This window comes from Neofelis nebulosa, chromosome 3, assembly GCF_028018385.1.
Source record: "Neofelis nebulosa isolate mNeoNeb1 chromosome 3, mNeoNeb1.pri, whole genome shotgun sequence".
In the NCBI taxonomy this organism is placed as follows: domain Eukaryota; kingdom Metazoa; phylum Chordata; class Mammalia; order Carnivora; family Felidae; genus Neofelis; species Neofelis nebulosa.
The window spans coordinates 47,816,961-47,832,322 of NC_080784.1; the positions used below are offsets into that span (position 1 = coordinate 47,816,961).

The 15,362-nt window shown below is 42.4% G+C and overlaps 1 protein-coding gene across 11 annotated transcripts in view; it reads right to left on the reverse strand.

The window, feature by feature from the left end:
• Positions 1 to 15,362, reverse strand: part of UNC5D (unc-5 netrin receptor D) — a 574,077-nt gene that overhangs the window by 94,072 nt on the left and 464,643 nt on the right. For 9 of the 11 annotated variants that reach the window (XM_058720717.1, XM_058720721.1, XM_058720718.1 and 6 more), the window contains one exon: positions 8,643 to 8,675. The exons of the other annotated variants lie outside the window; for them this stretch is intronic. In XM_058720717.1, coding sequence (XP_058576700.1) covers positions 8,643 to 8,675 — 33 coding nt within the window. The remainder of the gene's footprint in view (positions 1 to 8,642; positions 8,676 to 15,362) is intronic. 11 annotated transcript variants of the gene reach the window in all.

Genomic DNA, 15,362 nt, shown 5'->3' on the forward strand with positions numbered 1-15,362 from the left:
GCCTCGACTCCTGTGAGCAGACCTAATCCCATATCTCCTTCCTGCTCAGTGGACGAAACCACCTCAGGTGCATGTTGTGCTAACATCTCAAATTGGTCATCTGACTTACAGATTTGTCATTCTTATCTCTTCAAATATTTTCTCCTCTTGAAGTCCCTTTTTCAGGTAATGTGACACCATGAGTGAGAATGGAGAGTCATCTTTCATTCTGTCCCCATTGATTCTTCCCCAAACCACTCACATGCCTTACTCATTACATCTCTAGTGCCTCTCGCATCTCCATTTCCATAGGAGACACCTACTTGGTGCTCACATTGTACAGTCTCATCTTACCTAGTACACAGTCTTTGGTCACTCAGAGCCATTTTCCACTGGATTACTCTTCTTAACCACACTTCTGGTACTGCCACTCTAACATCTTTAGACAACTCTCTAGTATGAAGTGATTCCACTCCAAAAGGGATTTATCTTATGGCTCAAGACACTTTATGCTCTACATCACCCCAGTTTTCAACAACTTTTGCCCATTTCTCATCCATATGGACCCTACTCTCTGGCCAAGTCTGATTACTCATTTTTTCAAGTAGACCTTGTACTTCAGGCAAGTTTTCCTTCCTGTTTTCCTTCCTTCCTTCCTTCCTTCCTTCCTTCCTTCCTTCCTTCCTTCCTTCCTTCCTCCCTCCCTCCCTCCCTCCCTCCCTCCCTCCCTCCCTTCCTTCCTTCCTTCCTTCCTTCCTTCCTTCCTTCCTTCCTTCCTTCCTTCCTTCCTTTCTTTTTTGGTTCAGAGGTTTTGCTCCTACTGATAGGCTCTCCCTTCCAATATCTCTTTCAATTTTAACCATTCTTCCAAGATTGACAATTAGGGAGCCTATTTCATAAAATGTTTCTTGATATGCACATTTCTCCTTTTAAGCAAAGCTGCCAGATTTAGCAAATAAAGATATGACGCAGTTAAACTTGAATTTCAGATCAATGAATAATTTTAGTGTATCTCCCATGCAATATCTAGATATGCTTATGCTAAAAATTTATTTATCTGAAATTCAAATTTAACTAGGGGTCCTCTGTTTTGTCTGGTAACTCTACATTTGGCTACAAAGTATCTGTGCTTTTTCCCATCAGATAGGAAGACCGGGTTAAGGTAATGGTTAGAGTAAAGAAAAAAATAGGATTTGAACTCCAGCTTTTGAGAAAATGACTTCACCTTATTTAATTTCCTATCCTAAAAACTGAAGCCACAAACTCTATCAACTTTGAAAATACACACAGGTGGAGAGACGGAGCCTGTGAATTCACATTTTAACAAGGGACCCGGGTTATTCTGATGCTGAAGAACACATTGGTCAACCAGCTACTTTCCTGTCTCTGCACAGTTCTGAGGTAAATGATGAACAAAATCCTGTCACATTAAGGGCAGAGTCAACAATGTCATTGAACACGGTAGTAAGAAAAGGCACATACTTATGATAGGATGAAAATTGGATAATAAGGACATTGGAGATGGTAAGAAAATGACAAATGTTGCCTATAAAGATGGGTTGGATTGATTCACAGTAGGGGGTGACCTGAAGGACAAAGTAAGTCATGCAGTTTGCAAAAAGTGCTCTATGTATGCAATAGAAAATAATCAGATGAAGCAAAATGATTAGGAAAAAAAAATGTTTAAAGCATTGCTAGAAGATGAGCATTGATGCCAGTAGCCTAACGTTAGTTTAGAAGAGCCTAGAAGTCTGTTGAGGATGTAAAGGTATGTCCCAAAGTTGCAAACAGTCCGATGGGATCAAGACACTATTCAAGTCCTCACAGCCTGAAAGAAGAATGTCCAAATGTAGTGTGGGCCACACGTCTTCTGAGGTATTCCCTAACCTTTGTGAAGATCACAAAGGATGTAGATTCCACATGATTCCACTGTGGATGAAACCAGTGTATTTTTGGAAAAGATGCAGAATGGGATGGGTGTTGGTGAGAAGCGCATACTTAGTTTTTAGACTTTAAGGACACATTTGGGCCATTCTTTGATGGACAGGATTCTGGGAAGTAACACCTTTTAGGCTTTAACTTCCTATCTGGTACAGAACAAAGGCTTATTAAAGATTGCTTCCTTTCTTCCCCTTTTCTCAAGTCATTTATCATCTTCTAACTTGTATTGGAGTCGTGGAGAAGAAACATTAATTTTTTTCCCTCACATTTCACTGGGACAAGACTATTTATATAGAACTGCATAATAAACAGCTAGCATATGAATGAGTAAAAATAAATATTTAGAAGCAAAGACTTTATTTTCACCTGAACAGTAAAAGGCCCAGTGAGGAGTTTTCAGGAGTATGTAAGGCATTAACTCAAGTGGTTTTTGAACATCTAATACTAGGCCAGTGGTTAATGCTACAGGTGGAAGAGTAAGTAAGACTCTATAGTGTCTGCCTACAGGCAGAGATGATGTCTATAAGAAAGGGAATCCAGACCAGTACAAGGGCAATGAAAATATAGCACAGAATTAGGAAAATACTTTGATCCTGGGTACATTTCAGGAGTCACCAATGCAGCCTTGGTGGGGGGAAGGCCTTGCAGAGGAAGTAAAACGCAAGCTGAAATTGGAAGGAAGAATGCGTCTAACAAGGATTCGGTGGAGAAAAAGAGTTTTCAGGGAGAAGTAACAGAATGTATAAGTAATAGGCACTATATGCCAAAATGGGCAGAGGGTATTCTGAAGGCTCAGAAGCTTTATTTGACTGAAGAAGACAGGAACTGGAGAGCAGGCAGGAATTTACCTAATGATTAAACTGAGAGAAGCTGATAGGATTAAGAAAGTTGAGACCAGATCATATACGTAGTCAGTACCTTGGGCTTTATTTTATAAATACTAGTGAGCAAATGAAGAGTTGTTTGGTTTTTTTTTTTAAGTTTATTTCTTTTAATTTAGTTTGAGAGAGAGCAAGCAGAAGAGGGGCAGAGAGTGAGGGAGACAAAATCCCAAGCAGGCTCTGCACCGTCAGTGGAGAGCCTTACAAGGGCTGGAACTCACAAACCGTGAGATCATGACCTAAGCTGAAGTCAAGAGTCGGATGCTTAACCGATTGAGCCACCCAGGCGCTCCCAAGCAATTGAAGAGCTTTAAATATTGCAGGTGGTATGGCTAGAATCCGTGTTTAGAAAGATCAGATAAATTGGTGTAGGGCAAGACTAGAAACAGGGAGGCAACTGCAGAAATCCTAATTAGGAATGCAGATGGCCTCAACTTTTTAAATTTTCTTCTGGGACACCATTTTCTTTTGGTTTTTCTCTTACTATGCTGGCTGTAACTTTTCTGTCTTCTCTGCAGTGACTTCTGACCTCCTCTGCATCTAAATGTTGATGCCCTTCAGGGCTCAGTCGTCCGCTATCGTCCCTTCTCCATGCACGCTCATTATCCGGGGATCTTTTTCAACCTAACGGCTTTAAATATCATCTGGACACTGACAAGCCCCAGATTTATGTCACCAGCCAGGACTCGGACCTCCAGACTCCTATAATTCCACTGCCTGCTCAACCTCTCCATTTAGATGTTTAATAGGTATCTCAAAGTTAGCGTCAGGAACACTGAACTCCTGATCCTCCATGTAGATTTGCTATACCATATTCTCTCTGGATCAGCAATGGCAACCCCATCTTTCTAGCTGCAAAGCCAAACTTTGGAAATCATGCCTGATACCTTTCTTTCTCTCATGCTCAATATCCAACCCAACAACAAATCCTTTCCGCCTTCAATAGATATGCCAAGATGACCCATTTTTACAATGTCTAATGCCCTGTGTCTACCCCAAGCCACAATCATCTTGGACTTTGCTACTGGAAGAGCCTAGGTATTGTAATAGCCTAGATTACTCTTACTGATTACTGTTACAACGCATCACTGTAACAGGTCTTGCTTCCGCTCTGATCCCCTATATATTTATACTCAACACAGCAGGTAGAGTTTATCCTTGAAAATACTAAGTCATGTCACTATGACAAAAAATCCTCAGAGGGGTTCAGAGTAAAGGTCAGAGTCATGACAACGGCCTATAATCCGTGTGGCAGTTTCCTCTCTCATCCTACTTCTCTGGTCTTAACTATTAGGACCTTTCCCTCTGCCACTCTGCTCCAGGTGTCCTGCCTGCTGTTCCTCAGACATTCCAATTACGTTCACATCTCACAGCCTTTTCATCTGGTGTTCCCTTTGTCTGGAACGCTCTCTCCCCAGACATCCAGAATGTTTGTTTTTTCTGTTTTTGGGTTTTTTTTTTCTAGGTCTCCTTTTTTTTTAAGTTTATTTATTTTAAGAGAGAGTGAGCACGAGCAGGGGAGGGGCAGAGAGAGAGAGGGGGAGTGAGAATCCCAAGAAGGCTCCGGCTGTCAGGGAGAAGCCGGATGTGGGGTTTGATCTCACAAACGGTGAGATCACGGCCTGAGCTGAAACCAAGAGTCAGATGCTCAACCGACCCAGCCACCCAGGTGCCCCCCGAGGTCTCTTCTTAAATGCAATTTTAATACAGAGATCTGCTCTGAACACCTTCTACCAAAAAAGCAACGTTCCCTTCAGACCCACTGGAGTGTCTCACCCTGCTTTATTTCTCTTCACAACACTGACCATTAGCACTATATGTTTTCTGGTTTGCCTACATCCATCCATCTCTACTCAAACTGTATGCTCTGGGGAAGCAGAATCTGTACCTGTCCCTCTCAGGGCCGCTTCTCTACAACTGCTTCCTACAGCATGGTAAGCGCTCCATCAACAGCTGTTGAGTGAATGGAGGGACAGAGAGGGGCAGTGTGAAAACGGAGAGTCGGTGATGAACATGAACTCCATTTGGATGGGATAACAGACTGTAAGGACATAATGAGTAACGAGTAGGAGAAAGGAAAAAGAGGGCTCTCGGAGGGCGCCCAAGTTTCACACGTGGACAAAGTGAAGAGATGGTGAGGTACTGAGCGAACTAGAGAAGATGGGAAACAGGACAGGATTAAGGACAGGGGTGGAGAAGGAGAAATTCAATTCTGAAACAGTTAAGATTCAAGTAATTGGGAGACACTCATCTGGAGCCGTCCTGGAAATGGCTGACTCTGCAAGTGTTTGCTGGATTTGTGCTTAGCGTGCGTGCATCGGTACCCGGTGCAAAACAACTATACGGGAAGGAGATGAAGAGAAGGCTGTGTGTGTGGTCCTGGGTTACTTCTTTAGGGGACAAAGAAATCCTTTTCAGCCCTAAGGTGAACGTGCTGGATGAGTCACTCCTCAGGAAGCCACTGCCTCTCGGAAAGCCGCGGCCCCAAGCCTCCAAGGAGCCCCATTGTCTGAACGCAACCATTTTTCAGTCTGACTCTGGGGGTGCGTGTTTGCCATTCAGAACCTACTATATTTTACTGCACCTCCTGACATTGTTACACAACATTTATTGAAAGCACATTTGATGGTAATGAAGTTTCTATTAACTATGATTAAATCTCATAAAGCACCTGAAGATAATTTAAGATGTGCAGAAGCAGAAAATGAAACATTCGGTTTAGTACATTAGGAAACATAATTGATTAAATTATCTCATTTACAATAAGTGCTTTCATGAGCTATGCGGCGCACATATTTCCCCCAGTTTGTCATTATGACTTGCCAGCAGATATCCTAAGACTTCACTTTCTCCTTACACCTTCCTGCAACTCAAAGCTCGCTCCTTGGCCCACCCGTTCACGGAGGACTGCGTGCGAGGCTCTGGGTGATGTTTTCTATCCACCAGGCCTTGTGGAGAATCATGTGCACAGCTATATACAGGAACAGGTTGTTTCTCAATTATCTTCATAATTGACTTTGATTTTGCATCAGTGATGATTCATGTAGTCTTAAACTAAGCCCCTCTTTCACTGAACAACCACAGCCTGAATTTGTATAACGCACTCCTAACCATGCATTTTACAGAACCCCGGCTGGACTCCTCTGGGAGCCTTTTGCAATCACATTGATTCTGTTCAGGTTTTATTTTTAGGAAATCACAAATTAAAACAGTTTAAGCGATTCCGTGGCAGTATCCAGCAATTAAGCATGGTGTTCATGAGCGAGAACCCCAAGCAAAAACTAATTCAGGAGTCCCTGAGGGCTAGAAATAGCTAGTGTGGGGTTTATGGCTGGAAGTACAGATGTAACCAAATTAGAATGGCACAGGACTCACAAACTAAGCATGAAATTAATTTTTAAAAAACACATTTCTAAGTAACTCTCACGGTGGCCACCACATGGATACTCATGATCTTGCTGGTGCCATACGTGAGGATCAGTGGGTGGCTTGGCTATGTCACCAGGAGGCAGCTGGGAGTCTATTTACTCCAGCTCTCACCCTGAGATCTGGACAGAGGCACACACCAAATATTCACCGACCCGATTGCTTCCTCCCTCCCTCAACGTACACTCGTACACATACATCTACAACCAGGTTTCCCCACCTCCAACCTCTCTGAATTCAAAATCAGGCATGCAGGAGGTCAGCGGACCACTAGCTAAGTACCAATAATGACTTTATGGGCAGTGGACCTCAGGGGAAAAAAAAAAGGATATTTGTTTTTGGGTGTTCTGCAAAGTTCTCAGACTCTGCGGGTAATGGCACTGTTGTATCTCAAGCCTGCCTGAAGCAACGTAACAAAGTATGAACAATGGCTTTCCTGGATCTTTCTTCATGTCTCCTGACCCCTGTCCCAAAGCTCCTATTTCCATCTAACCTCACAAGAAGGAATCCTTTTCCTTCCAAGAAGTTAGCTAATAAAAGCTATTAGCTCTCCCAAGCTATCTGAATTATAATACCCTAGGATTTAAAAGATCAAAAGCCATTCATTTTATATGAAAATGGGAGATAACCGGCCAGGACACCTTCTACAAGTTTATTTATAAACCAACCGGGCAGCTCAGTAACTCTTCTATTGCTAAGAGCTGTGTTGCTGAGGCCCTTCTATCTGGAGGTTTCCCTAGGATGCTGTACATACTTCTGAGAGCTTCAGAATCATTTGGGGAACATATGAAAATGTAGATTCTCAGGCACATCCCCTGCCCCGCCACCCCCTCCCCCCTCCCACCCCGTATGCCGAGGATTCGAATTCATTTGTCCTATTCTGAGATGGGGTGTATTTATTTATTTTTTTTTCTATTTTTTTTTAATGTTTATTTGTTTTTGAGACAGAGAGAGACAGAGCATGAACGGGGGAGGGTCAGACAGAAAGGGAGACACAGAATCTGAAGCAGGCTCCAGGCTCTGAGCTGTCAGCACAGAGCCCGACGTGGGGCTCGAACTCACGGACCGTGAGATCATGACCTGAGCGAAGTCGGACGCTTAACCGACTGAGCCACCCAGGCGCCCCGAGATGGGGTGTATTTAACAAGCTCCCACCAAACCCCAAGATTCCGATGCACATGGTTGCTGATCTGCTTTCTGAGAAACATTTTTCTAAGATAGTTACTCTCAACCCAACCTGCACATTGGAGTCTGAGGATCTTTTAAAAATAAGCATTCCTACCCTTATACATGGAATCTAAAAAAACAAAACAAATGAACAGATAAAACGGAAACAGACTTATAAATACAGAGAACAAGCTGGTGGTTGCCAGAGGGGTGGGGAATGGGCAAAATAGGTGAAGCAGATTAAGAGGCACAAACTGCCCGTTATAAAATAAATAAGTCACAGGATATAAAGTACAGCATAAAGAATATCATCAATAATATTGTCGTAACTATGTATGGTGATAGACGGTAACTAGACTTAATCATGGTGATCACTTCCTAATGTACGTAAAAGTTGAATTACTATGTTGTATACCCCCAAACGAACATAATCATATATACTTCAAGGAAAAAGAAAGAAAAAAAATCCTACATATTGAACTATGCATTAAAGTTTTAAAATCCTAAACAAAAATATAGGGATTCTAACCCACCCCAATTCTGATTCCATTGGTCTGGGGGTACAGCCTGATAACTGGGGTTTTTAAAAGGCCTCCGGGTGGCTCTAAAGTTCAGCCATGACTGAAAACCTTAGGGTCAAATGCCGAGATGCTAACCATTCTCACTGTGCTGTTATGCCCAAATCTACTGGATGTGTAAGATAGAGATAATGCAAAGGCAGGCCTTCCCAGGAACCAAGCCTGCGTGTGGGGAGCTCAAACTGGCACGGCCACCAACATTTTCAGTTTCTGCTGATTTCACTGTGCAATCCTGGTTTCTAATCTACCAAGTTGCCATGGATTTCTCGGTTGCGTGTTAGGCGCCCCCGTCTCCTCCTAGGTGCAGAGGCTCGGAGTCAGTCTCGGCTCTTGCCCAACACTGCTCTCATGAAAGCTTGTACTGACAAATATTTATTAACTTTAATGCTACCAATCTGCTCAGCAATAAGAATCCTAGACGGCATTTGCAGAGAAATGGACTTTGAGGCAGGCAGCATCACGGGAGATTTACTCCTACTCTGAGGGAGGGGTGTATATATGTCCTTTCGATTTCAACCTCTGATCTGTGACCCAAACCCAAGGAGGAGGTGCCCTGAAAACCCTGGGTCTTTTCCTACAACCTCCCATTCTCTTTGGCTCCTAAACAAATACAACAGTAAGGCAGCAAATATGAGAATAAATTATATTCACAAGAGGAAAAATAACTTACTTTGGGGTTTTATTTCATGAAGAGGTTTTTTATCTAAAAGAAAGAGAAAAAGAGAGTTTCATTTAATAAATTTACATGGAGCAGATAGATTTCCTATATCACTTTACGTCCACCTCTATACAAGAAACATTTTCTCTGTTTTTTGCAGACAATTTGGATTATGTTGTCCGTATTTTTCCTTTCCTTTCTAATTTCTTATTTTTCTCCTTTGCAATATTTTTCCAGGGTGATTGCTTCATTCTCTCTCTTTTTTTTTTTTTTAAATTTCTCCTCAGGCTTACTAGAGTTTCTCTCTGTTGCATTTGCTAGATTCTTATCAGCATGATGAGAGCACTGAGCTGGCAACATGTCCCCTTGTTTCTCTACAGCCAGAAGACTGCTCAGGTAAGGAAGGGATGCTATTTCACTGTATGTGATGATTGAAAAGTGAGCCGGTGAATACACATTTAAAGGGATCCTACGTTGGCTTAGCAGTTATCATAGCCTGGATAAAAAGGTCTGAACCACGCCATTTGTCCATTCTTGTGGAGTATGGGTGCAATATTATGAGCTTGTTGGAGGCTTTTAATAAATCGCTTTTTTGCTTCCTTGCTCTGTTATGTTACTATTTGTACGATCTCTCTTCATTACAGTGTCATTCTGTAATCACAGCAGCAAGCACAGGAAGTGGACAGAGAAAAAAACATTTCAGGCTCAGGTGAGATTTTTAAAAAAATTTTTTTTAATGTTTATTTATTTTTGAGAGAGAGAGAAAGAGACAGAGCACGAGCAGGGGAGGAGCAGAGAGAAAGGGAGACACAGAATCTGAAACAGGTTCCAGGCTCAGCACAGAGCCTGATGCGGGGCTCGAACTCACAAACCGTGAGATCATGACCTGAGCCAAAGCCAGACACTCAACCGACTGAGCCACCCAGGTGCCCCTCAGGTGAGATCTTTTTATCCTTTCTCCCCACTGCCCTCCAGCCACTCTCTCCTGCCCTGTCTGCCATCACTGCATAACCTTGTAAATCACTCTGGGACTTGGTGCCTGTGGCTAACTTTGCCTTCGACTATAGTCTTTCTACTTCCCAGTCCCCATTTCCTGGCTGTCCCAGGCCAACACAATGCCACCATGACACAGAAACCTGAGAAGACTGTGCTTTGGTCACCAATGCAAGATTCTAGAAGATTTGCATGGGGTGACCTCCCTTTAATCAGTCCCCCTCTTCCGACTTAGATGGAACATGATCAGATGACAAGCTTCGAGGCTGCTGCTCATCATTCACAGAATCACACTACGGTAGGGGGACCCTGAGAGGTCACCTTGCAGGGTCCCTTACCTCCACCAGCCTGAAGGTGAGCCAAGTGGGGGTGGGGGGTGGAACACTGTCAATGTGGATTATGTTTTTCACGGAATCAAATACAGCCTGGTATATACTGGAGAACTTCATAAATACTCTCTGACTGAACCATAGCCCCTCCCAAGCAGACAGACCCAGCTATATTCTGAATCCTCTACCAGATATGTGTCCCCCTAACCCACTCCTGCACTTAATACCAATTTTGACAGAAAACCTTTGTGGTGTGCTTTACTAAACCCAGCTCTTGTGTGTCCTGCCGTCTGATTTGTTATGGAAGTAGCTTCTCAAAGTTGTAGGTCACACTTTTGCAAATGGACCGCCATTTTTGTTTTTTTCTCATTATAAGGAGAAAGTTAACTGGCGAAGGATGATTTCTGGCAAATCTCTCTTTAAATGAAAAATCTTCATAAAAGATAATTATTTGCTCAAGTGGGCATGATCGCATTCAGATTTTTACAGTCAGGTGTCTTAAAACAGACAACGCCTGCACCCCCCTCTCTGCACAGATTCAGTGCTGCTACTTTTTCTGAGAGCAGGTTGGCGCCTCCCCAAGTCCAGATGCTAATGCACTCAAGGAGTAGAATCCAGTGACTTTGGTGGTTTTAACCTGACTTCGGGTTTTGCTTATTGCAGGCTATCCGAAAGCATTTGGCATGGGCGCAGGACGCCGGCAGGCCAGGCCGAGACGTCTGGAAGTGATGCATTGCTAACACAACACACAGGGACATGCAGAACATCTGTTTAGGACTCTGGCTGAGTTTAACAGCATTTTCTTCCTTCTAAACCACAGGAACAAAGATTATGCTGGGTAGCAAAATGAAACTCCATTAAAAACAGGTGAGATACAGAACCACTTCTCAGAAAATAAATTAAATAACAGTCAGGCTATTAAAAAAACGGGAGTGAGAGTTCTTCCAGGTACAGCTCTAAAGGAACAGAGCGAATGGGGCTAAAAAGCCAGGGCTGGGTGCCTGGGTGGCTCAGTCAGTTAAGCCTCCAACTCCTGGTTTCAGCTCAGGTCATGATCTCATAGTTCATAAGTTCGAGCCCTGCATGGGGCTTTGTGCTCACAGTGTGGCGCCTGCTTGGGATTCTCTCTCTCTCCCTCTCTCTCTCTCTCTCTCTCTCTCTGCTCTTCCCCAGCTTGCTCTATCTAAAAGTATCAAAGAAAAGAGAAAAGCCAGGGCTAACTAGGGTAATGAGAAACACTCAGGCCACAAGGGCTCATAAGGCAGGAGAGGTGGGGCATTTCCCCCTGTGACTCAGGTCTGGTGTCGTTATTGGCAATGGCACAGTGGAATTTGTGCAGACACTCAGCATTAGAACAGGATTTCAGTCCTGAATGGTCTTCATTCCCTCTGTGTGACCACAGTGTTCGCCACAGTACGATGGGAATAATACCATCCTTGAACATTGCTACTGAGATTAAACATGATAAATACAAAGCCAATAGCTTAGGGTTAGCACATGATCCATATCAATAAATAATATAATTTCAACACACTATGAATAAAATCAACATTATCACTGGTTCAGAGTAAAAACATGACCCTTTATGCCAGTACAGGGAGGCAAGTCATATCTCCAAATCAGAAATAGTAGTGAATTTCAGGAGTACTTGAAGGGAGTTAAGAAACTTGTGTTCAAGTCCTAGTCTCTGCTTTATGAAACCCATCAGTTTCCTGGTAGGAAAAAAGAAAGGCAATGACCAGAAGATTGATCCCTGCGGGGTCCCTAGCTTTGGCCCACTATAAATCTACAGAAAACCACCGAAGAAGTTCCACAGAAATCCATGTGGAATGAGTTCCCAAAGCAGAGTAAAATGATTCAAAGGGCCACTGCTCTACTGTGGGATTTGTTATGCTGAGGTCTAGTGGGTCACTGTGTATTCTCTAATGGAAAAGTCTGGAAGCCTCTGGTGCCAAGAGAACTTCAGTACCCTGGCATCAGCATCAAAATTGGGTTCTGCCGGATTTTGTGAGATACCAGTATCCTGACAACAAGTTGCTATCATTAAACATTTTCCCCAGTTTGAAATATCTGATCAGAGATTATTCTACTGTGAACTTGAGGGAGAGGGCCACCCATTCACCATTCACTATCTTTTGAAAGAACTGCCCACCCCACACTCCATGTTCTTTTATTCTGTCTGCAAAATCATATTTTCACAAGGCCTAGGGCCATGCATCCCCTTGGCCCTGGTCAACCGCATCCTCTCTGCTTTTGTTTTACCTCTCTCGAAGGCCATATTCAAATAACCCCTTAGTAAATTAATCCATTAGGGCCATGGTTCTTGATCTTGGCTGCACATTAGAATCACCTGGGGAGCTTTTTAAACAAATACCCATACCTGGGCCCCAGTCCAAGACCTTATGACTAACTGGGATCTGTGTTTTTGTGATTACCAAGTGCACACCACTTCCTGACCACAAATCTGGGGCTGTATGTACCCAACTTCAGTTAGTCATTGCCTCCCTGAGAAGCTTTGGGGTAGCTGTAGTATACACATGGACCCAGAAGCATCCCTTCTGTATCTTGCAGGCAGAGAAATATAATTTTGAGCGAGTGGCAGCTGAGTTGTAGTTTGGGAGAATCACTAATTCGCCTAGGGTCTAACTTATGCACCGAGAGGTACCTTCTGGGTAAATGGAAATTGATGTCATTATAATTCAGTCTTATAATGATTGTGTGTATTTGCAAGTGAAAAATGCAGAAGTATATCTTAAATTGTCATGTTTTCTTTAAAAATCCTTTTTAATATTTACACAGTCACTATACAGTGTATCCAAATAAATAAATAAATGTGTGTGTGTGTGTGTGTATACACACACACAAAAAAAACCCAACCCATAATTCCAAACCAAGAGATAACTATCATTAATATTAAGTTATATATACAAAGTGCAGGCTTTTTCCCCCTTAAGATTTATGCATGCATATGTATATACATATATATTTGCAGGAAACTATGGAAGATCAATACTAATTGATCACTTTTACTATAAAGACATGGAGTAGTCTTTTATATATTGTTTTGCAATCTGCCTTTGTGCTGTGTGTGTGTGTTTATAGAAGTATACATATTTATATACAAGAAAAAGTGAAAAAGGACAATCTAGATTTTCATTTTTGGAAATGATTCATTTCTTTCTCATCTCTACTTCTCTTGCTTCCTTTGTTATAGGAGATGCTCCCAAAGCATTTCCATGGTATCCATTGTTCTTAGAAGCTATTTATAGCTGTACCCCTCCCTTCCCACCCACACCCACCCTTATCCTTTCTCTGCTAGGAAACAAGTGTGGCCAGCTACCTATAGCCTAGCCTATACCCTAGGGTTGTAAAGAGAGCAGGCCTGAGGAGACATTGGACATGAGGACAGATGGTTTCAACTCCAACTCACAGACTGGGCAAGAGACTGTTCCTCAAAACCTGTGGGTGATTATCTGAAATCCGCTCCTATGCCTTTTAAAGACTACACAGGTATGTTTGATACCATAGTCTATGTCCCAATTTTTTTTTTTTTTTAATTCAGGCACAGAGCCCACTCAGTATGACTAAATACCCACCAGGACAGTGAGCCCAGACAGCAACTCTCCTCCAAGGCAGTAATTTACATATGTCACTATAGTTAGTGATTATTACCATTCTTTAATTTCACTAAACCAGTCATGTCCCATTTTTTCATCTCCAAAGACCATTTTTATTATTATTTCCTTCATAGGTCCTATGCTTTGAAATCCTTTTCATCATCCTCCCCTGCCCAAGAAAAAAGATATGTGTTGATTGTTTTGACTCTCCATATTCTTTGTAATCTTAAAGTATTTAAGAACGGATTCTGAAGTCGGTAGAATAGTCAGTCTTCTTTCTTGCCCATTCTCTATTCTTTTATTCATTGAAATCATTCTCTAGCATCGGCACACAGGAGGGTCTACGATGATTCCACATTGCCTGCAAGTCATAGCCAACTGCTCTGCCTGCCTTTCCAGTCTTCTAGGAACTGGTCCCATCATCTCAAAAATGACTTAGTTTCTATAGCACCTCAACACAAATCCAAGCTCTAGTCTGATTGATCCCTGAATTCTTCAGGCTCACCTCAGTGCTGTTGCCCACCATATTGCCTTCCATGGGATGCCCTTCTCCCTCCTGTATAAAGATATCCTGTTTCCAAGGCATATACAAGTTTCTGACTCCTTCATGAACTTTTTGGTCCTGACTTGGCTCACAGGAATGTCTCACCTCTCTGGATAGTTTATCTTACTTATAGTCACTACAATACGATGTCGGGGACGAGGTGCTTGGCTGGCTTAGTCGGTAGAGCATGAGACTTGATCTCAGGGTCATGAATTCATAGAGCTCATTGTGCTAGGGGTTCCTTAAAACTATATACAATGTGGATTTTGTTTTCAAATGTATTACTTCAGAACTGTTCATTTGATTTATTTCATACTTTTTAATCAGTGTCAGTTATGGGTCCCTAACATATAAATCATATTTAAATGATTAGCTCATGAATAAGTGGCACAGCAACCAGAGAATCACAGCAAGAAAAAAACAGGAAAAATGAAATTAAAAGTTATTTGCTTGATTATTTACTGATTGGTAGAAAAGAAATTGCCATTATTGATTACCAATGTGTTTCATTAATTCCTGCTTTCCCTCTCCCTCATAACTAGAAATAATTAAGGACCAGTGTTATGCTCTCTGAATGCTATCCAAGGCTGCAGGAAATCCCAGGGCCTGGCCAATCTGCCTTGTATCAGCTCTGGCAGATAATTAGATAAACACAAGGCCTGCTTTGCATTGGCAACACCACTGTGATTGAATATGTCAGGCAGACCCTGAAGATGACAAGTGGGAATTCTATTCTCTTCTCCTCTCGGTGCTGAAAGTTCCTTTAGGCAGTAGAACCCACAGACACATCATCACCAGCTCTTGTGTTTCTCAAACACTTCCAATGATCAAAACCACAGAAAAACCCAAAGAGCATAAAACATATCACACCTCCAGTTTTTTTTCCTTATTGTATTTTTCTTTTTGTTCACGTTTCAAAGCTCCTGCTCAGAAATTACTTTTTAGAGGGTGGATTTACGATGCACATTACTTCAATTCTTGGTTCCTCATGAATCCCTCCCACCCTTGTCCCATCATGTTTATTAGGGAAAGTCAGGCAGTTACTACAACAGGGAACTTATGGGTGTCACTTCTGATGACAATGACTTTCCAGAATTGCCCCTCAGTCACAACACGATTAGTGTGCATCAGGAGATAGAAGATCCCCCGCTTTCAAATCCAAGGTCTCTCTATAGGAATGTCCTTTGCATATCCTAAACTGAGACAAGTCAGTGTCTCCATGTTCACAAGGAACATTTGCATATTTCAT